This window comes from Rattus norvegicus, chromosome 20, assembly GCF_036323735.1.
Source record: "Rattus norvegicus strain BN/NHsdMcwi chromosome 20, GRCr8, whole genome shotgun sequence".
Classification (NCBI taxonomy): Eukaryota; Metazoa; Chordata; class Mammalia; order Rodentia; family Muridae; genus Rattus; species Rattus norvegicus.
The window spans coordinates 8568467-8592010 of NC_086038.1; the positions used below are offsets into that span (position 1 = coordinate 8568467).

At 46.7% G+C, this 23544-nt stretch overlaps 1 protein-coding gene across 10 annotated transcripts in view; it reads right to left on the reverse strand.

Moving 5' to 3' along the window:
• Btbd9 (BTB domain containing 9) overlaps nt 1–23544 on the reverse strand; it is a 357625-nt gene that overhangs the window by 280654 nt on the left and 53427 nt on the right. For 8 of the 10 annotated variants that reach the window (XR_010060644.1, XM_006256185.5, XM_063279037.1 and 5 more), the window contains 2 exons: nt 21560–21779; nt 17884–18003 (listed from right to left, as the gene is read on the reverse strand). Coding sequence is in view for 9 of the 10 variants with exons in the window: in XM_006256185.5 (XP_006256247.1) it covers nt 17884–18003; nt 21560–21779 (340 nt within the window). In the remaining variant the exon portion in view is untranslated. Of the gene's footprint in view, nt 1–10597; nt 16238–16259; nt 16300–17883; nt 18004–21559; nt 21780–23544 lie in introns of those variants that run through there. The other 2 variants (XM_039098533.2, XM_039098536.1) reach the window with 2 other exon arrangements.

Consider the following 23544-nt stretch of genomic DNA (forward strand, 5'->3'; position numbering starts at 1 on the left):
AATTTTACAATTGAGTGCAGTGCTGTGCCTGATGGGATGGACAAGGGTATTCTTCCTCAGGGATCAATGTTTGAATGAGAATTAATTTTACATGTGGACAGTTCATTAGTGAACATTTATAGTACAATGGCTGCGTCTCCTGTGAGACCTCGGAGTGCAGTGTGAGATAATGCACTCACTTATGAGAGCCACTGGCAGCACTGAAACACTCCTGCCTTCTTGACCCGGAGCAGTTTCTGAGGCTAGCGGCGCCTAGCGTGTGCCCTGTTCATTCTGCTGTCTACACGGCCTGCCTGCTGTCACAGTACTAACAGACTGAGGTAGACAATTTCTCACAAGCATCTTGCTCTCTGACAGCAGAAATGGCTTCTATTGGCACTACTCTAACTACAGAAGAGTTATTACTTCACAGTCTTGAAGTCCAGAATAAAACTATTTTATCACTAAGGACTCACAAAGATATAAAGGGCAGTGTTTTACATTTAAATACAACCCACCAACCAACAACAACAAAACCTGCTTTAGGCCACCAAGCGCAGTGAGGCAGACACAGCAGAGGCATGAGGATCATGAGTTCAAGGCCAGCCTGGATTATATATTGAGACCCTGTCTCCAAACACAGAAAAATAAAATAATAAGCCCCAAACCTCCAAAGATTAAGGTGCAAGCTGCACTCCTTCAGCCCCAACTCTGTACGGAAGGTATACTTAAAAAGCATATGGCTGCAGTAAACTAGCCGTATGCACCTGTCTTCTCTAAGATGACAACATAAACTAGTAATGAGTAGTTGCCCATAACAGCATTCAAAACAGTTTCTCAGAACCTCCAAGCCTACCAGCCATGCTTGCAGGACGAGAATCATCGTGGCACAGGATGGGTCTTCGGTTAAACCTACTTTTCTTACTTTGCTTCTGTGGCAGCTGCTGAGTAGACACAGGTTTCCCTCAGCTTCTCCCTAATACCCCAGGAGCTACAAAGCTAGGTCAGCAGCAGCAGGGCTGGCTAGAAGGGCCGGCCGTCACGGCGAGCAGCAGCGGCTCGGGACTCGCTTTCCGTACCTTTGCAGAGGTCTCCATTTGCCCCCTTTGCCACCATCTATGCACTGGACACTCGCCCGTTGAACACCACCCTTGCTTGTAGCAACAGTCAAGTGTTGCAACCCTCCCGCCAGCGTCAGGCCACTGGCCAACCCTGCCTGACATTCCACAGCTCCCGGGAACCTTGTGTACAGCTACCTGTTCCCTTACCTGTGTGGCCTCCACCTCTGTCCGTCACTCTCCAGGTAAGACTGTTCCCAAGCCTAGAGGAAACCAGAAACCAGCTCCTGGCTGGCACCCTCTAGAACTATACTTGCCCTCTTCCCTGTGCCTATTACACAAAATGGAGGCGGGTCTTATGCCACTGGCTGTCTTTCGCCCTGCTTCAACCTCAGCTTCTTGGATCCGTTCCCTTGCCCTGTGATCCACACCAAGCATAGTCAGGTCCAGCTTCCAGGCTGTCTTCACAGCACAGTTTCTCAAAAGTTATTGGCCTGTTTCTTTCCCAATACCTCCCCTCTCAAACATTTTAAAATTCAACTCCGTTTTAAATTAAAAATGAGGGCTAGATGCGGTTCAGTGGTAGAGCGCTTGATGAGTATGCACAAGACCCGGGCTTCAGGCTCCAGAATAGCATGAGTGGTGCCTTGAACAGGAATGCCCCGGTAAGCTCAAAGATTTGAATGCGTGGTCATTAAGAAGTGGCACTACTTGACAGGTATTAGGGGTGTGGCCTTGTTAGAGTGGGTGTGGCCTTGTTAGAGTGGGTGTGGCCTTGTTAGAGTGGGTGTGGCCTTGTTAGAGTGGGTGTGGTCTTGTTAGAGTGGGTGTGGCCTTGTTAATGTGGGTGTGGCCTTATTGAAGGAAGTCTGTCAACTGAGAGTGGGCTTTAAAGTTTCCAAATGCTCAAACCAGGCCCAGTCTCTCCTCTCTTCCTGCTGCCTATGGATCCAGACAGAGACCTCTCAGCTCCTCTCCAGCACCATGTCTGCCTGCATGCCATCACACTTCCCACTGGGATGACCGAGGACTGAGGCTCTGAACTGTAAGGCAGCCTGAATTAAATGCTCTCCTTTGTAAGAGTCAGTGTGGTCATAGTGTCTCTTCATAGCAACAGAACACTGACTAGGACAGCATGCACAAGCAAGTGCATATACACATACACGCACACACACATATAGTAATAATGATATAGCAAGCATCACCAAAGACAGTTCTGCTGCTATGTCCCCCTCTTCTTAGCTCCTCGTTGTTCCTAAAGTTATCAGTATTGAAGTTTGGTAAGTATACATGATTCCATACAAACACTCTTACACATATGTAAGTTTACTAACAAAAGAAGTATGATAATTAATTCTGTCTTCTGTAGAGCCATTTTTTCCAGGACTTTATAGGGACACAAGTATTTTTGAGGCTGGGTCTTTACCTACAGTCCAGGCTAGCCTCAAACTCTTGCCTCTGCCTCCTAACGCTGGAAGCACATGCAAACGCCTGTATACCACACAGTCTTCATGACTTTCTTTTTTGTATTCTTGGTGCTATAAACACTACTGCAGGAATCGTCCTCAGACATGTGTAACACTATAATGCTGAGCTTTACTTCTCTAACCCACCGTGCATGGCTTCCACACCCTAATGCCCTGATTACCAACGCACGGAGAGCTGCACGTGACTCCCTCCTCTCCTACCTGACTCCTCAGCAAAGCCAGAGGTCAGCATCCTGCCCCTCCATGGAAGCACGCCTTTCACTCTCCACTGGCTGGCTGCCCTCCCCCCATTTCCTTTGAGGAGGTCAAAGGAATGTGTATATGCACTTCTGACTCAACCCTGTTGGGCCCCTGTCCTCTTCTGCACTCTCCTGCACTCTGTCTCTAGGGCTCTCATCGGTCTCATGGCTTCCGACATCTGAAAGCAGCTCTTAGTTTCTCCCGGGGCGATCTCTCTTCAGCTCTGAATTACGCATTAACAATGCTCCTTAGGGGCCTTACAAACAGGCACTCACTTCTAATGCACTGCCACCATCTTTACACACCTCCCCTTGCCACCAGAAGGGCCTTTCACCTGCTCTCCCAACCTCCTCACCACAGCCTCTACCTCGCCACCATCTACTTTCCAAGGAGGTGCCGAGGTTTTTCAAACCCCGTTTAACATCTTCACCAATGCCCGCACTGTGATAACAACGTCAGGTTGTGACCCTCTCCTGGCCTGACAGACTGATCAGGGTGACCTCTACCTCCTAGCTGCCATTCTCACACACAACTTCATTCTCTCGGAACAGGCCAAGTGTGTCCTCCTCGAGGCTTTTCCAGCTGGGCCACTTAGATGCTTTCCTCTTTTGACACAACTCCTGATGTCACTTAGGTCTCCATGAAAACATCTTTAAATCCTCCCTGACTTCCCAGTTTAAACAGCATTCCTGCTGTACCTTAAGCCTAACTGCACTTTCTTCCTTCCCATTATCACGGCTTACAAATATTCCTTCTCCTGTAATAACCGTCTATTAACAATCCTACTAAGCGCTACACTCCGCTAGGGCCAGGCTGTGTACCGAATACTCCCTGTAGCTCTGCTTCGTGCCCAGGGCCTAGCACACAGATGAATAAGGAACACTTTGACTGTACTGGGAAATGCCAACATTTTCTGAGCAGTAGTACAATGGCTAAGCGAACAGACAGGATTTCAGGATAGAGCTGAGAGATTAATGTTTCAGAGCGAGGAAATAAACCACGTGTTTGATACTAGTTGAGAGATTTTAATTCCAAAATTCAATATAATTCTGGCACCAGGAATGAATTAGGGAGTTCACTATAGAAAAGCAAAGCAGGCGCAACTGCACAGAGAATACTGCCATCTCCCTAAGCATTAATTCCACAACTAGCTGAGACGGGCTCTGGCAACCGGCACCGAGGCGCTCCTAGCGTCCCAGGTTCCACACCTGAGGCTTCCTTTGGTTTGACTTGTTTCTTCTCTATCCAGCTGATCCTCACCTGACACTGGCTTTTGCTGGAACCCATTCCCATGGCTCCTCTATTTCCCCACTTTAACCAAAGACACTAACTCAACACGGGATTGGTGCGGCCTTCCCCAACTCAACACGGGATTAGTGCAGTCTTCCCCAAGTGAGTTTCTTGGCCTCGGCAGGGATGGCCATTGGGCTATGAGGAACTGTCCAGGACACTCCAGGACATCTGTCAGTCTTTCTGATCACCATATTCTAGCAATAACCTTCTCCTTCAGAAGGATTCCCAGACACTGCCAAATGCCCACCGGGAGGCAAAGGTGCCCCAGTTGAGAACTACTGTTCTAGGAGGGGTCTTCCCAGGCCAACTCAGGCTTCCGCTCTATGACCAGTGTGTTCGTGTTTTATTGTTCAGCATTTTTCTCTTCCGTGACAGTGTGCCCACATTATAGTTGCATGTATAGCTAAGTATATACTGGTGTTATAAACATGAACTGTGAGCAGGTACATACATAGAAACTTGAGTAACATACAGAGTTAGGCCAAAAGAGGAGAGCATTAGTCAGCATTTTCCTTCTCTGTGACTCGTGTCCATGCTGTATTAGTCAGCATTTTCCTCCTCTGTGACACATGTCCATGCTGTATTAGTCAGCATTTCCACTGGAGACTTAAGATAGTTGACATAAGGAAGTGAAGTTTTCTCTGAGTCCCAGTTTCAGTCACTTCAGTCCATGGCTGACTGAATTTATCATTTCTGAGCCTGTGGTGGGCATAATACTTCACAGCAGAACTACTAGGAATAGACTGGTATGAGCAGGGCACAGCTATTTACTGCCTGGTGACCAGAAGCAGCACCACAGAGAGAGGGGCAGGGCTACCACAAGACGGACCCTTCCAGGGCTGCCACAGTCACCTGCTTCCTCCAACTGGCCCGGTTCTTCCTGTTCCAGAGCCTCCCAATAAACCCTTCTCAGGATGAATGGACTTAATCACCTTCTGGGAGCCCCAACTCTAACACTGCTGCACTAAAGACAAGGCCTTCCAAACCTTGAGCCACCACAGCCTAATCGTAACACCAATCAAAAACAGCCACGGTGCCTTCACTATGTAAATAACCTGTGTGTGTGTGTGTGTGTGTGTGTGTATGTGTGTGTGTGTGTGTGTGTGTGTGTGTGTGTGTGTGTGTGTGTGTGTGTGTTGCGGGGATGGACAGATGAATTAGTCACAGGATCTTGCTCTATGGCGTTAACTGGCCTGGAACTGACTCCATAGCCCAGGAACTTCGCTCCGGTTCAGACACCTGAGTGCTGGGACCACGGGCACCAGTCACCGCCCAGCAAAAGACCATGACTTGCTTATCATTTTGATAAAACTACAAATACCCGCTGCTGAGAAGACTGTGGGAAAACAGATGGCACTACACAGTGCTGGAAGCCACTGCTACAAACTTGTGGGTAGAGTCTTTCACAAGAGCATAACCTGTGGCACGGCTTGCTTACAGATTAGATAATGTGGAAGGCTTTCTGTCCTGTCACAAAACATCCTAAGATCCTTCCTTCAGACAACTGCTGTCAGTAATAGAGTTACTATCCTCTGGAACTGTTACAAGAGATAAAGCAGATGTTTGTGTACTAACAGAAGGACAGTCACCCTGACAGAGAGATGGCAAAACAGTACACACTAAGTGTATTTTCTTTTTAAGAATTATTTTCAGTCAGCTTAAACTAGCAGGTTTCACAATGGAATCTCCTTCGTACGTTCGCTGCTGTGTTATACTCAGTTGTTACCCCTCCATCTCTCTCCATTCACTCTGTCCCCTTGTGCTGGTCCCACTGTTCCCCACGAACATGCTTTAAAGTTACATGCATTCCAAAACCATCTTTCTCCTCCCCTCTTCCCCCTCCTCCCCCTCTTCTTCCTCTTCTTCCTCTTCTTCCTCTTCTTCCTCCTCCTCCCCCTCTTCCTCCTCTTCATCCTCCTTCTCTTCCTCCCCCTCTTCTTCCTCCTCTTCCTCCCCCTCTTCCTCCTCTTCTTCCTCCCCCTCTTCCTCCCCCTCTTCCTCATCCTCCTTCTCTTCTTCCTCCTCTTCCTCTCCCTTAAAGGGGATGGGGGGACCTCCATTCAGGGTCCCCTCTCTACCTCAATGTCCTACACACATACATAAGTTGAGATATGAGAGAGTAAGGACAGTACTTGTCTGACTCTAGCTTGTTTAACATGACTTCTGGTTGCACACATTTTTCTGCAGATGTCATGACGTCATTCTTCATGAGCAAATGAAATTCCACTGTCTTATGTACCACATTTTCTTTGTCCATTCATCTGCTGGCTGGACTGGCATGGAGGCTGGTTCCAGTCTAATGCACCAGCAATACTATCCAAGTGTCTCTGTGGCACGTGGACTGTCAGTCTTTTGGTGACTAGCTGCAAGTACTTTAGCTGGAGCACAGGCTAGTCTTCGTTTCCTACAGAAACCTCTGACGTCCATGTTTGTGCGGACTTATGCTCCCGTTAGCAGCACATGAGGACCGCCCTACAGCCCCAGCCTTCATGTCTGGATGAAGCAATTCCGACTGTGGTGAGATGGAATCTCAAAGCAGTTTTAAGACGCATTCCCAATGGCTGAGGATGTTTGGACAGTTTTCCAAAGATTTTTGGCCACTAAATAGCGTTTCTCCAAATAACACATTTATGTTTAACTATACTTCGAAAAAAGATATACTATATATTCTAGTGAACGTGTCAAAGGATAAGTAAAATTTCTATCATATTTAAAGTGATTACGTATTTTTTAAGTTTCCTGGAATAGTCAAGTTTATGAATCCATACCTTACGTTTATTTGGTTTCTTTAAACTAGGCTTATATATCATTTACCGCCTTCATTTCAGCCAAAAATCTGGAGTTGGAATATTGTTCTCACCCTAGAGAATCAATGGTTAAAAAGGAGGCCTACAGAAAAATATTTTTGTTTTACAGCTTATGGCAGGATACATCCAGGAATTGCACTGAAAATTTGTCCCTTGAAATCAAACAACATGTTTACACACAGAACGTGCCCCAAAGTTCTCGAGTAAAGAAAAGTGTTTAATCAAACTATCTGCTGACAGCTGGGTAGTGCTGATCAAAGCAGAAGAGAAATGAGAGTCACTGCCGTCCTTTGTTTCAGGTACAGGAGCTGAATATGCAAATTAGCCCAAAATGGAGCCTCATTATCTGCTTTACACTTCAAGTGTGATTTTTAAGCACTGTAGGTGTACACACACACATACACACACACAGCCAGAAAGCACATCTACCTCAACAAACCATGCGCATCATCTGTTCACGCTTCTACAACATTCACTGCAAAGCAGATGGTGGGCGCTGATCAACAGACACAAAATAAACCCCAACGTCCTGCTCCCTCAAACAGTCCCCTCGTTGCCTTCCTTTAGAAGAGTATCGAGCAGCTTTTCCCTACTGTTGATTTGCAACTCCGCGGTTACAATGGGCAACACAAAGGAGACTTCAAAGGAGGAAAAATGTTCCTTGGCACAGGTTTGCTTTTCTGGTCTTAGACAGGAGCTACCACTAACTTTGAAACTCCCAGCGAACTGTAGTTTTTATCAGTATCTAATGTGTAAATGAGCTCTTCCTATAACTGGAGGTTCGGCTTTCAAAATACATAATTACCGATCACTTTACTCTGCGTCACATTTCTTTTGCAGAGTGAAATGAACTAAAACAGCTGTTAGGTCCTAATAGCTTTATAATGTGCAGAGAATTTCTATGACTATCAAAATTAAAGCTCTAGCTTCCCGTCAGGCAGAATGTAGTCATGTGTCCATGTGACCCACAGTATTTGGAAGAACAATTATTAACTTAAGAAATTATAATTTGAAGCATAATGAAGAAAAACCCTGCCGTTCTTGGATGAGGTCAGAGACACCGAGTCCACACCGACTGCTCCCCACTGTCCTCAGCAGCACTGCACTGAGGGAGCCCAAGTGTCCCGCTGCTTCGTCCCTTGCATATTGGGAGATGAATTTTTAGAAGGTGAACCAAGTCTGGCGCTTTGCCCAGAACGTCTGGCAGCCGACAAGCAATCTGGCTTTGCTGCTGGTCTGCTCTCCCGAGCTGACCTTGCATCCAGAGAGCACCCTGCGCTGGGCATCATGTACATTTATAATCATCACCGTGAAAGCGCTCATCATGTTATTAACCACGAGACCTGCATGCATCGGTCTCTTTAAACGCATTTTTGTAAGATGAAATATTTAAAAACCTTATTTCCTCCTCTCTCCTTTCAGTAATGGGGGAGGGATAGCAATGTTGAGAGTGTTTTCCAGAAGAATCTATTATTCAGGCAGCTGCATTCAAGGATGTTAAGAAGGTTAAGAAGAATGTGATGAGTACTACCTACAGACGTGTAAAGAAGGCCCGGGAACCACAAAATAACTAGACGTGTGCACAGGGCATACTATGGAATTGATGGGTACACGGGGCCACTCCAGCTCTAAATATTAACGGTCAGAGCAATCACTGCCAGGCAGCTGAGTGACATCTGAGGTACACAGGCCCAGCTCTGCACGGAGAAAATTACTATCAACCAACATCCCCCCTGGACTACGTCCTCAAAGTGATCAGACAGGGAGCGACCATCACACACCACAGAGTTGCATCCACGCTGGCCCCTTCCACTGTCCTTCCAGCTTCTTGTCCTCTCACACTTACAGCAGTGGAGTCCCTTACCGATGCCACTTTCTTGTCCACCGACAACGCTGGGCTGGCAGTCTTGGAGACTGTGCCCCGGAAGTTCCGTTAGTCAGGGTGCTCCTCCCCTAAGTTCCCCCATCTTCGCTGTCTGTTTCCATGTCAGAGGTCCCTGGTAACCGCTCAGGAGCCCAGTGCTTTGGGCAGCCTTGCCTTTACTCCCTTCCTATGTCCACTTAGGACTGTCCCATGCCCAACAGCTTGGCATCTGTCTGCCGGTCCTGGATCTCCTGAGTGTCTTTAATACGTTCTGGGAGAGCAGATTACAGGTCTCATATGAACACTCATGCTCACATTCCCACACAGAGAACATACCACAGTGACATACTTACAAAAGGTAATTTTTTTTTCTAAAAAATAAAATATGGGCTGGAGAAGTGGCTCAGTGATTAAGAGCACTGACTCCTCTTCCAGAGGACCTGAGTTCAATTCCCAGCAACCACATGGTGGCTCACAACCATCTGTAATGGGATCTGATGCCTCTTCTGGTGTGTCTGAAGACAGCTACAGTGCGCTTATATATAATACATAAATCTTTAAATAAAAAAATTTTAAAAAAATAAAATACCAGGTCAAATCTTGGCTCTAAAAACTGAGACTTTCTTCATTTCCCAGAATTTTTTTTTACTATTTTCTGACAATTAACCTAGTTTATAGTTCTTCAGAAGGAATACTTCAGTTTTCTATGGAAAAAAAGAGTTATAAAATGTAACTTTAAATAAAACCAAGTAAAGTCTACCATCTACAGTGATACAAGTTAACTCAGAGACTGCCATTCACACATGTCCTCTGAGCTTCAGATAAAGACAGGAATGTGGGTGGGCACTGGGATCACACCAGATAAACAGAACCAAACCCGGAGGCTGCCTGTCACTGCCCACCTCACAGACATTCTCCTTCCCTGCGCTCTCCTTCCCCTGCCTGATCACTTGTTCTTTTAGACTCAGTTCAAATCCTCCCCATGGCCGATCCCCTAACACAATGGTCCTGGTGTGCCTTTCATATTTCACTTGGTTGGTTTTTTTTTGGGGGGGTTCTTTTTTTCGGAGCTGGGGACCAAACCCAGGGCCTTGCGCTTCCTAGGTAAGCGCTCTACCACTGAGCTAAATCCCCAGCCCCACTTGGTTGGTTTTTAACTGTTTACAGTTATTAACGTACTGGGGCACTAAACGCACGTCATGGTACATGTGCGGAAGTCAGAGAGGTTCTGTTCTCCTCCCATGTGGGACTTGGGGATCGAACTCAGGTCATCGGGCTGGGCACCTTTACCCTCTAAGCCATCTCTTCATGCTTCCCCAAGATTTAGTCGGTTGTCTTCTCCACTACATCATGAGTCTCTTGAGAGGAACAAGTGCATCATGGCATCTGATGGAGGCTATCAGTAAATGTCTGAACAGATAAATACATATGAAAAGAGGTGAGCATGAGAAAGGAGGTTTGATGACTGATCTGGGGGTGTCATCGGCACCTCTGCTTGGAAGCAATTGCTAAGGGAACAAAGTATGGTTCCTGCCCTTCCAGGATGAGGATCAGCATCTGGTATTTGTGGTAATTACGGGTTATTAGTGCCGTTAGCATCATCTTCACGCAACAAGTTATTAAGACGCACTCTAGAATTATAAGACAAAGTGCAAAGCAAAGAACAGGCTCCATCTATTCTCTCATGTTCTGATCTGCTGCCCCACACAAAGGGAGCTCAAAATGCTATTATCCTTTAAACCAACAAAATAAACAAAAAGGCCTGGATTCAACTGAATAACTCGCGAATAAATGGCCGTTTCTCAAAGGTCTTATTGAAAATAAACCACAGTGCTTGGGGGTTAGGTTTTATTTGGTTTTGCTGTAGGCTTTTCTTTTTCTTTTTTTTTTTTTTTTTTTTTGCAACCCTAATAAGAGGATTCTAAGTGAAAATAATAAATAATTTCTCAATTTAAAAAAGGCAACTCAAGATGAGATCTTGAGAAAAGAGATTTCATAATGTAGGTTGTTGGTTTCTAAATACAGTTGGGGCAAAACAAACCAGGAAGTAAGAACACAGAGCCCACACTATGCTAAGGAAGCCTAAAATGATCTTAAGAGGAAGCAAAGGACAGAAAAACCGAAAGGTCTATGGACAAACGGACCCAGCACACCTAGAACAAGGACTGCTGAACAGGTCTCTGGAGCAGTGTCAAAGGAAAGTGTCCCAGCTGCTCATCGCCATTAACACACATGAGCTTGTGCCCTGGGTGGCTGTGACCAGCTAGAGCAGAGCAATCTTTGGTAACAGTGACAGTGAGCCTCCTGCAGTATTCCTGGAAAGGGCTCTTCCCACAGGGGTGGGGAAGAGAGACCTAGTTCACTGGTGGAATGCTCCCCAAAGGGCAGCAGGCCTTCTAGCTCCTGTGTCCTACAGCTGCAGGGCAGAGCTGTTCGTCTTGTTTTGCTAGGTTTCATCTGGTCATTTAGGCTGAGCCCTAAGGCTTGTGCAGTGAGGTGTTCCCACAATGCTGCACGTACAGCCGCGAGCTGCTTCTTCATTTCCCGCCCAGTAACCACAGTGTACGACAGGGAGCCAGACCCTTGGCCTAGGAGCCCAGCTTTCCAATGCTCACACTCTGCATCTATGCAACAATGCAGCCATTGTCCCCCGTGCGGCTGCTGGGAGAATCACACAGGGGTAAAGCAAGCCTGGCCCACAGCAAGTGCTAAATAAACGTTAAGCTGCTCCCTTCCCAGCCTCCCAGCCCTCGAACTTTCTCCCTGTATCCTTGACTCCTCCTTTGCTCTGGTTTTCTGACTCCTCATAAATATTCAGTGACTATCTATTACTCTTTTATTTATTTCAAAGTTCCAGAAGACGGCCTGAAAACCTGATTTGTAGGAAGAACTGTCCTACAGAAGCCCACGTGCCCTCTACTCTACAGCCCATGACGCCTGAGCTGGCTGGCACATGGTGGGCATCCACAGACTCTGGGCATAATTAATGCTTCCCATCAGTGAGAGACCTAACAGTACAAATAGTTTCACGTGCTATTTCACAAACCACAGACTTCAGAACAATTTGTATTTAAATATGGTTTTATTTTAAAAATCATTTTACATTCTCTTCTGCTCTAAGTAAAACTGTTATAATTTAGTGACACCATGTGGCTATGTTTTACTTTACATTCAAAAAAAAAGTTCCTCTCCATGTAGGCTGCTCAGTGTTACTTCAATTATGACATCAAAGTTACACGTAGAGGAACAATTCAAACCCAGTGTTTGCTAAAATGGCTACCTCTTCAAAGCAGAACCCTTCCCACTCTTCTACATCTAAATAGGGCATTTCACAAAGGGTTGAGCTTTCTGGTCCCGTGAGGAGAGGAAAGACTCAATTTAACTGACTGAGAATCTAAAGCCTCCGGGTGAACTGCTCAATTATGCCAGTGTTTGCCTTTCAAAGCAAATAAATGTTCTGTCGGCCCAGTTAGTGGATGGGATGGGCAGAGGGAGTGGAGGCTGAGCAGACGTCCACGTCCACACGCTGCTAGCCTTGCAGGAGAGAACGCCCCATAAATAGAAATAATTCCCTCCTCCTCTGCTGTACCTCTCCCCAAGATCTACAGCCCTGTGAAGGTATATAATCTAATGAGAACGGGGGTGGGGTGGGAGTAGGGGTGGGAGGGGGTGCCACAGCTAATGACAGCAGGGAAGAGGGAGCTGAAATGGACAGTAGTGATAAAAGAGACTCAAGTGCCTGTGTGAACAAATGGTACAGTTTTAGCCCACATCTAATGAGGCTTCCCACAGAAGACTAGCTACTATGACCAGCATTCACCACACACCAAAGAAAGCCCTACATGTCCAGGGCGAAGCCAGACGCTCTCATGTCCTGTCTCGGCTTACAACATTACCACTCTGGCAACCTTACTTAAAAAATACAGGCCTGCTCCCAGTGCCCCTTACTTACAACCTTGTGCATATGCCTCTCCCAGGTGACAAATGCAGGAACCCCGACATCTATCAGTGTTTCAAGCTCGGGATCGAGTACAATAAACAGCACACTCATGCTTATTTGCTGATGAGTAAGTGGTGGATGAGCAAACGAAGACAATGTTCTTCCTGAGCTAGTGAAGCATGCCTAAATCCCTGTTCTGAGTAGAAACGGAGCCCCTCAGTGAGGTATTTATCATCGCTGAAGGCCCAAATGTAACCCCCGAGACTAGAAGACAGACTGGCAGATGTTCTGCAACATCCCTTCCTTTTCTGTAACACACTTGGCACATTGTAATTTCTTACTCTGAGAAAACAGGAGTAAGGAGGGAAAGGAAACAGTAGTTATTCAAACAGGCAACGGGGATCAAGGAAAGCACTGTTAAAGAGTCAAGTGCATGCTAGAATTCAGCACGAGAAACAAGACCACTCTCATCAGGGTGGCACCATCACTATTATATGACACTCCAAAGTCAACTGTCCCAACCCAGCCCTGCCACCCGCTTGTCTGCCATGAACTGAACATTTGATTACACAGAGATTTTAAAGTACTAGAAAAATATATAGCATTCTGTAGCACTGGGATTCTATAGCATTAGAACACCTTTAGAAACAGGATATAAACTAAAAATTATTTCAAAGACAGAGTTGACTATGTTTTTTAAAAATGTAAAACTTTATTTTTCAAAAGGCATCAAAAGAACACTAAAATGCAGTATCAACTCACACAGCACACAACAGAAAAAAGCACTATCACACACACACACACACACACACAGATGTATCAATGGCACATGTCTGTATCAGTGTGCACACACACACAGATGTATCAATGGCACATGTCGGTCTCAGTGTGTGCACACATATGTATCAATGGCACATGTCTGTCTCTGTGTACACACACACATGTATCAATGGCACATGTCTGTCTCAGTGCACACACACACAGATGTATCAATGGCACATGTCTGTCTCAGTGCACACACACACAGATGTATCAATGGCACATGTCTGTCTCAGTGTGTGCACACACACATGTATCAATGGCACATGTCTGTCTCAGTGTAAAGTTTTTACAGGTGATGCTGTGGCTTGGTCTGGGGATGACGATTACACACAGGAAAACTGCAAAGTCACTTTCTTCATCTCCAGCTGAGGTTAAGGTGGGAGGGAGACGGTGTTAGTCAAGCTTTGGTTCACAAAGAACGCCCCCCCACACACAGACACAAACACTCCTATAAAGGGTGCAGAGAGGGGTCAGTCACCTCCCTTCATTTATCATCACTGAAGTGATGGCTGTGCTGGGAGGCTGGTGCTTCCTTACTGACGTCAGACACAATCCACGATGGTGCCAGGTGAGTGCTATCTGGTTCCCTACACTGGCAGAGGCATGGCAGACCGAATGGTATATGTTCTCTCAGAACCAAAAGTATGCATAACCTGTTGTAAACATTCCAAACTGAGCACGTCACTAGTCATTAGAAACTGTTTGTGGCAGGCTCAGGACAGTACAGGAAAGCACTCACAGGTTCGGCTGCTAAGAACAGGCACAGTGGCGTCTTAATAAAAGCCATTGTGCCCAAAGATGGCCACCTTCTCTGAAGATCAAAAACATCTCAGATTCTCAAAGATGGAAAAGAGAAAACAGCCGCTCTGTATGAATCTCTACTTTCAAGCAGCCCTAAGGCTCAGAAACTGTCCAAGTTCACAGAGTTCCTGCCCCTTCTGGGTGAGGCACAGATGTGCCATAAGCAAGTGTGGGAGCTGAAGCGAGGGCGGGGCGAGCCCCATCTACAGCACAGCGCAGTTTCCAGCCACAATGCAGAATGACTTTTACCTCATCTCAGAGAGAGGTGGAGGTAAGAACCTTCCACGCCTCTACTGATAAAATACCACTTTTTCAATGTAACAGATGAAATCTGCCATCCACACAAAGCATTTAAAACCTTCAGCATGAACCACGAATTTCAGTTTCCTAAAGAAAACAAGCCCTGAAAATGGAGAGCTGTTTGCTCGGGGGTCTGTGGCGCTCAGGCCCTCTTAATGGCTGCACTGTTCAAACGGAACAGTGAATCTTCACATCAGTGCCGACGCCATCTCTCACCGTCAGTCCATGCCGTACACCTCGAGCCTACACTGGGCACACAGTAGCCGCTGTGCAGTGTCGCGGTCGAGTGTTGTCCCACAGTACTAAGACTTAGAACCCATGCTCCATGCCTCTAGAAGCGTGCGATTTTACTATCTGAGGGAAACCAAAGCAACGCTAAAGACACCAAAGAACAAAGGTGACATATAAACAAATACACAATTACCTAAACCCTCACACTAAGGAAGTGTTTGCAGAGTGAGGAACCTGGAAAAGTTCATTTAGAACACTGTTCAAGCAGTCAATATGATTATGAACGAAAATCAAAGCATCCCTGGATAGTAAAGTAAGGTCTAATGCTTAGATTCATTTTAAATGCTCTTAGAACAAACACCTAAGCCGACAAAGACTTTACGAAGCAATGTAGGAGATATGTCAAAACGCTCATCATTTTGAAAGCTTTGTAGCTGATGCTGATCCTGAGACCGACCCTCCTCTCACTCACTCCCGCCATCTCTCAGGCCACCTTTGCTCACTCAGATTTCTGGTCTGGAGCGGATATCCTGTGGTGGTCTGACTGAGAAAGGCCCATGCGTGCATGTTACTGGATGCTTGGTCCTCAGTTGGTAGAACTGCTTGGTAAAGGCTGGGGGTGTGGCCTCAACACTGAGGCTGCGCTTTCCCATGAGTGATGTTTGAGTGATGCGTGCATGCGCGCGCCTCACGCTTGTGGAAAAGGGGGTAAACTCTCAGCTACTGCTCCTCTAGCACCAGGCCTGGCTGCATGCGCTCCCCATAACGGCCATGCACTCGGCCCCTGAAGCGCTCTTCTGTGAGTGGCTTTGGCTGTCTGCTTTGCTACAGCAACTGAACAGAAACTGCAACACGTAGAAGAACAAAAGCAGGACGCAGGGCACAAGATGGCCCTGCAAAGTCAGGTCCATAGGAGCTTTTAGAAAGGAAGAAATGAAGGGAGAGAGAGAGGAAGGGAGGGAAAAGAAAGGAGAATAAAGAAGAGAAAAGAAAAGAAAGGGCGAATGCCCAAGGACAAGCCTGTTTCTCAAAGCGGGAGAGCCCGACAGAAGGCTGGAGTTTGGAGGGGAGAAAGCACAGCTGGAATCACGATAATCTGCTCAGGAGTCGGGTTCCTGCTTCTACTTACACACTGCACTGTGCTGCCGCCCATGCCAAACGCGCACACTGACTGACACGCGGCTTATTTTTCAATCTGCTGTAACCATTAGAACCTGAGTCAATGCAGACTCCTCCTCCTCCTCCTCTCCCTCCTCCTCCTCCTCTTCCTCCTCCTCCTCCTCTTCTTCTTCCTCCTCTTCCTCCTCCTCCTCCTCTTCCTCCTCCTCTTCCTCCTCTTCCTCCTTCTCTTCTTCCTCCTCCTCCTCCTCCTCCTCCTCCTGCATAGCAGGTCCTTCTCATTCCCCCAAGCAGCCCTGAGACATGGAATCTTCATTCAATTTCTTATTCCTCTTACTTTAATCCATTCAAAATTCCTCTGGGTAAAGGAGAAATTACCAGACTGAGACACTTTAGTCCCTCTTTGGGGAAATAAAATTGATTTTCTTCATTTTCACAGAAGAGGATCCCTGGGTAACAATATTGTGTCCAGTCAACACCCATAATAAAAATGTGGACAATACTTTTTACTATCCTAGTGGCTAAAGGGTTCAGTGAAATTCTTTTTTTTTTCTTTTCTTTTTTATTTTCGGAGCTGGGGACCGAACCCAGGGCCTTGCGCTTGCTAGGCAAGTGCTCTACCACTGAGCTAAATCCCCAACCCCTCGGTGAAATTCTTGTTCAAAGTTAACCATGAGTTTGGAGGTGACTTCTGACCAAGGGAATGCTCACCCACTCACCCCACATCAGTCACAGCTAGAAGTCAGGGTGGAAGGCGTCTGATGTGGGGAGGCAGGTGGGGTGGCTGATGGATAGGGACCACCTCCACATTCTGCCTGCTTTGCACCCACCATTTCTCTTCTCTCCACACCTCACTAATGTGCCCATTTTCTGCCTTTAACCTTGCCTTAAAAATCATCGAAGGGCAATTGTCCAGTGGGAAAATAAACAAGTCTGCATAATTTCAGAGAACCTGAACCACCTTTTCCAGCTCCCAATTTTATACCTGTCTTGTATAGGCTGTTTAGATTGTTTAACCTAAATAAGAAGATAAACTATCAACTATAAGAAGAGTAACCTTTGGGGTTAGGGATTTAGCTCAGTGGTAGAGCGCTTGCCTAAGAAGAGCAAGGCCCTGGGTTCGGTCCCCAGCTCCGAAAAAAAGAACCAAAAAAAAAAAAAAAAAAAAAAAGAAGAGTAACCTTTTTTTTAAGACTTATTTATTTTATGTACATGAGTACACTGTCACTGTCTTCAGACACACCAGAAGAGAGGGCATCAGATCCCATTACAGATGGTTGTGAGCCACCATGTGGTTGCTGGGAATTGAACTCAGGACCTCTGGAAGAGCAGCCAGTGCTCTAACCACTGAGCCATCTGTCCAGCCCCCAAAAGTAACCTTTCAATGTTGTCTAAAACGGTCTTACCTGGGAGCTGCCAAACAATAGGATGCGCTGGTACTGAGCTCGCAAAGGGTGTGAGCATGAAGCCTGCCAGCCGAGCCAGCCCTTTGACCCCACTTACAACACCTATGCTGCCAGGCCGCACCGGCCACCCTCTGATGCGGGAAAGAAAGGCCCAAGTATGGCAACATGGACACGAGCACCCAGGGCTCTCCTGCTGGCTCTGGGAATCACCAGGAAGCCTTCAGAGCAATCTTCCCTGGATGTTAAGGAAGCGACACTCTCTGTGTAGACGGCAGTGGGTGCAAAGGGCATGTCCACCTCCCAAGTGTTACCTGTGTCGTCACAGGCTTCACGTTTCCACAGGAAAACAGAGCAAAACCTGCTGCACAGTGCCACAGTGCCTTCCACACACTGACCTAATTCCCCCTACAGGGTTTGTTTGGGGTTTTGTTTTCTAGTTTTTATTGTTATTGTGGGTTTTTGTATTGTTTTGAGTAGTCTCCTCCAACTCCAAAGTCCTTAAATGAAGACAAAAATGAGTGACCCCGAGCACTCACCTGCAGACACGAGCTGGGAAATACAACTTTTGCCAAGACCGACACAGGTAATGTGAGTGATCTATCACTCGGATCCAATCAAGTTCATCCATGGACACTTCGATAAAGTAGGAGTAAGACCTGTGAGGAAGGAAGAAAACATACAGCACAGTGACAACAGCCGGAAGTAAAACATGGGAAGGAGCTGACATGTGCCATTCTCTAATGACATGTTCTGCTCCATAGGCACACTTACTGAATTCAGGAAATGATGAAAGCTGCACAAAAACCTCTACTGCAGCATTTACCCAACATCTGAAAGTTCCTCTCAGCTTGTCTGGCTACCTCATAAAGTGATGAACTGCTTAACCACAAACTGAACTGCAAACCTGCGTCTCTCTACACGGTCAGACATGGCCACACCAGAGCAGCAGACTGAGAACACCGGGAAGGAGGAAGGAGACAGAGAAGACAGGAGAGTTGTGGGGTGAGGACAGAGAAGCAGGCGAGCAAGTGAGGGGAAACCTGAGTGGCGGACTGGTTCTCCACAGCACCAGCTTCTCCCCAGCTACCTCTCAGTGTCCCAGCACAGCACTCTGGAAGGCGGGCTGCAGGAGAATAAACGCATGGGTGGGAAGATAAGCTGCCTCCTTTGGATGCAACTTCAGACAGCCAGCTAATAACCGGCCGTAATGAAAACAGCCCAGCATCCTCCCCGAGTCAGCTGCCCAGGGCCATTTCACGCTGGTCCCATACTGAACAAATCTGTATTTCCTTGTCATGGGCCAATTTAAATTTGAGATGCAGTTATTACTCGTACTGTAATATCAACAGGGACAATCTTGGAAGATTTAGGTGATCATAAATGTCAGCCTGCAACCCACGGCTGTGACCAGGAAAGGTCAGCTTATTTTGTGTCGGCCCCTCATTTTCTGCTGTCCCCTCTACTCCCATTCATTTTATCGCTCAGTCTCAAACTGGTTATAACCTTTTATTGAACCTCTCTGGGTTATCAGTAATGTGGGATGTAATTTTACCACACATCAGAATCTTTTTGGCTTAAGATTTTGAATTTTTCACCTTTGCTTCAAATGTTAGCAATGTGCATGAGAGAAGAACATGGCCACTAAGCCCTCTGTGGCTGTAACAGAGACACTAAGCAAAGCGGCTTATAAATATTTCACATCATGGAAACAAAAGGCGATGCTTTCAGGTTCAAGCACACTAACCTTTCCTTTACCATTTTTATACCGGTTTCATTATTAATTAGATGGATGAACTATGCAAAGTCTTTGGAATGCCTACCATATAACGTAATAAAAGCACAATACAAGGGGCTGGGGATTTAGCTCAGTGGTAGAGCGCTTACCTAGGAAGCGCAAGGCCCTGGGTTTGGTCCCCAGCTCCGAAAAAAAGAACCAAAAAAAAAAAAAAAGCACAATACAAACACTACTATTACATTGTTATTAACCAGGGACTCCTGGAAATGAGACGTGAATTAACTCCAACCTCTACCAGTCATGCTTCAAATATCCACCAAGATATATGTCAGAAAAAAACACTTAGGATTTATTTTTGAGTGTATGTATGAGCAAGTATGTGTGTGTGAGAATGCGTGTGTGTGTGTGTGTGTGAGTGTGCGTGCGTGCATGCGTGTGTATCTGCATGAAGAAGCCAGGAGAGGGTGTCTGAGTTCCTGAAGCTGATTCACAGGTGGCTGCGAGCTACCTCACGTGAGCGTTGGAAATCAACTCAAGCCTTCTACAAGGGCGGTATGTGGTCTAACCACTGAGTCATCTCTCCAGCCCCGGGAAAGAGAGTCTTAATAAAAACAGAACAGAGAGCAATCACCTAGGGAATCTCATACACACTGCACACACAAATGCTGATTTCACCTTAAAAAGATTCCTTCAAGCATGGCTCAAATGGCCAAAACAGCCAAGATGGTCACCCAGTGAGCTGACGAGACCCATTCTTCCTTCCATGTGCTCGAGCCGTAACACTGCTACAACTGAACCAACAGGCGCAGACCCAAAAAGGCCCAGAAGGTTTGGTGGGTCTCAGGCTAAAGGTGGGCAACACTGGAGACCATTTATTCTACTCCTCACTGTCCCTGTGCTCCTGCCACCGCAAATGGGCCGCAAGCCCAGGGAAGCACGGCTCTTGCTGGAAGGGACATGCTCTTGGGGAATGGTGTGGGGAAGTTGGGTGTGCATCACGGCCTGAAGCCCACCCCACTCTTCTCGCAGCTTGGATGCTAGTCCAAGGACACTTGGCTATACACCAGAGACAATCTCCTCAGCTACCGGACGGTATGCATTTTAAAGTTATCCATGACATCCAATATTACTGTAAGGAACCAAATGGAAGGTCGCCTATATGGAAGGGTGCCAGGTGACTTTCTAAACTAATACCATGTTTAAATGTAGCACCTGAAACAGGAAATAAGACCAGGTGCAGTGGAGCACATGTACCTGTAATTCCAAAACCTGGGAAACTATGAAAGGATCGGAAGTTTGAGATTCGACAACACAAAATATTAAGACTCTGCCTCAGAAGAAAAACCTATAGAGGGGAGTTTAGTTACTAGCACAGCTAATCTCTACTGTGTGAGCGATGTGAGGAGTCTGCATTGTGTCTGTATTACAGATCACACACACAGCCGGAGACACACAGATTTCAGCCATGGCTGGTGATGAATTACTAGCAATTTTTATTTTCCGCTATGTGCTGTTCTGCATTTTTCAAAATAAACACTTATTCGATGCTTATAGAGGAGGGAAAAGGGGGTCTGGAGAGATGAAGGAACAGGCTACTCTCCCAGAGGAGCCGAGTTCGAGTCCCAGCACACGTGATGACTCACGACTGTCTGAAAATCCAGTCCTAGGGAATCCACTGCCACCTTCTGTCCTCTGGGAGTACATACATGCAGGCAAAACACTCAACACACAAAATAAAGCATTAAAAAATTAAAAATTAAAAAGGTCAAAAATGTTTTTTTAAAGAAATCTAACTTTTAAACTCTTCCCCTAGAACTCTTCAGGGGAAATAACAGACTGTGTGTAAAGAACTAAGCCAGTTAAACCTGTAAAATCAAAGCACACGATCACTGAGCATCTGAGGTCTGTTTCCAGTTCTCTGGCCACTTTCTTGCTAAAAGGTTGTGCTGGCTAGTTTTACGTCACTTGACACAAGCTAGAGTCATCTGAAGACATGTAGCCTCAATTGAGAAAATGCCTCCTTAAGTTCCAGCTACAGGCATTTTCTTAATTAGTGATTGATGGGGGAGGGCCCAGCCCATTGTGGGCGGGGCCATCCCTGGGCTGGAGGTCTGGGCTGTAAGAAGCAGGCAGAGCAAGCCAGTAAGCAGCAGCCCCAGCCCCGCCCCCAATGGCTTCGGCATCTGCTCCCACCTCCAGGTTGCTGCCCTGCCTGAGTTCCCACCGGGCAGTTCTTTCATTATAAACTGTAAAGAGAAGTGTACGCCAAATGAACCCTCTCCTCCCCAAGTTGCTTTGGCCACAGTGTTCATCGCAGCAACAGTGACCCTAAGACAGAGGACAGAGGACCTCTCTTAATAAACTTCCTCCTTCTGCAGTGAAGCGAGAAGGGGGAGAGGAGCCGAAGCAGATGATCTAAAAGTTAGGTCCTCCCCAGAAAACATCACACGAGCTCGTCAGAGACAGGAAGGACTCACCGGCTGTCACGGTCCCACAGGAGTAGACGTATGTGGTTTATAATGGATGGCTGGCCCAGCTTGATCTCAATGCCAGAGCGGCAGTCATCGTCAATGGGGTGCCGGGAAAACCCATGATCCAAGTCATAGTTTTGAGTGTCACCGTCCAGCAAGGCCGACTTCAGCTCTCCTTTCACAACCTGGGCCCCATACTTCATAGTTGCAATGTTCTCTTCGGGTACTATGGTTGGAATACAAGAAGCAAGGTGTCATTCCTCTGAATTAGTCAGTAGTGGTGAGGGAAAGGTGAACTTCTGGCATTCTAGCTGATCCCAGTACTTGTGTTTGATTTTAAGTTCCATAAGCAAGTCTATGGAAATCAAAAATATACACTGTCCAGCACGATTAAGATAGCATTCAGCATTCAAAACTGAATGTCGCTACCATAGCTAAATGTCACTACCATAGGAAGCTAGACACTGAACATTACGGAGAGAAAGTTAATAATGGAAACACAAGTAGTAGGACAAATACACCATCTCTGCTGAACTCATTCTGTTAGCAGGTTCAATTTAATATTCGCTGAACAAAAATGGCCTATGGGATGGCCCGTACCTGCTGTCCGGACTTAGGACGGGTGTAAAGCGAAGCAAGCAGGTCTGTGCTCAAACAACAGAGGAGAAGCCCCAGTGTTAGTCAGTGTTGGTCACATACAAACAAGATTAACCAAGTGCCAAGCTGGGAAGATAAGATTCTATGTAAAAGGAAATACACAGTGTTTGGGTGTTTGCTCGCCATCCGACTCCTCTCTCCATTGAGATTCATGTCTGGCCCTTGATGCACTCTATACACATCGAGCCTCCCAGGGAGGGAGGGGGTCTCCAGTGCTGACATCCTAAACCTGCCCTTCTCCATGGAGCATGCGTAGACATGTGCAGACGGAATTTAAATCAAGGCTGTACTCGGAGCTGGCTATGCCAATTTCTTAATGTCAGCTTCAGTTTCTTAAGTGGATGATGGCTGTCCCCTGCATGTTCTCTATAAAGACAGAGAATGCCTGCAAAGCATACAGTATGTTCTTTAGGAAACAGGCATTACTATATTACACACACGTGTAAGAGAACTATTCAGATTTGCAACATGTACACCAACCCTGAGCTCCAAGAGTGCACATACAACATGGCCGCACGGTATGAAAGGAAACCAAGGCTTATCAGATGCACAGGGAACAGACGGGAAGAATTCAGCATTGCAGAGATGGTGGGAAGCAGGTTTTGCCAAAGTGTTCAAATGAAGACAAGGAAAGACAGTGGGTCCACAAGAGGACACTGGGAGCTAATAGCAAAGACGACAGTGAGGCAAGTTGGCAGAACCAGCCGGGGGCGCAGCCATGCCGGAGTGGCAACAGCATACGGTTAGTCCTATGGCCGACTGTGATGGTTCTCCGTACTCTGCACGGGCACTGCCGCAAGCTCTTTACAGATCCGAATCCCTTCACATCGGTCCTCACGCTAATCTCAGAGCACATGCTGCAGCCACCGCAGATGAAGCATCGAAAGCTCGATGGGCTTCCTGCACAGCAAGCAGCAGAGCTGACCCAGACCCCAGAGGCTCCCACCCACCGCTAGTGTAAGGAAGGCTCTGCCCCCCTCCGTCACAGACGAATTCTGATGGGACTGTCACCTACAGCTGACAGCACACGTTAAAACTGAACCTTAGAGGGGAACTTGTAACAAGCCTCCAAGCTTGGAAACTAAGGCCACCCTCCTCAGGACCAAAGTCTATCAGACTCTGAATAATATACCAGGTACAAGAGTTTCAAATGACTACAGCTGAAATCTAAAATAGAAATGAAAGTTTATCACAAGTCGAAGTCTTCTTTTGAAGTTCCTTTGGAGAGCCCTCGAGCGCTTTCTAGCCATTCTCAACAGGTTCATTCCCCGAGAGCGCCTGTGGCTCCCGGCTGAAGATCACCTATCTACACGACTGGAGATTCCCCCGGGGCA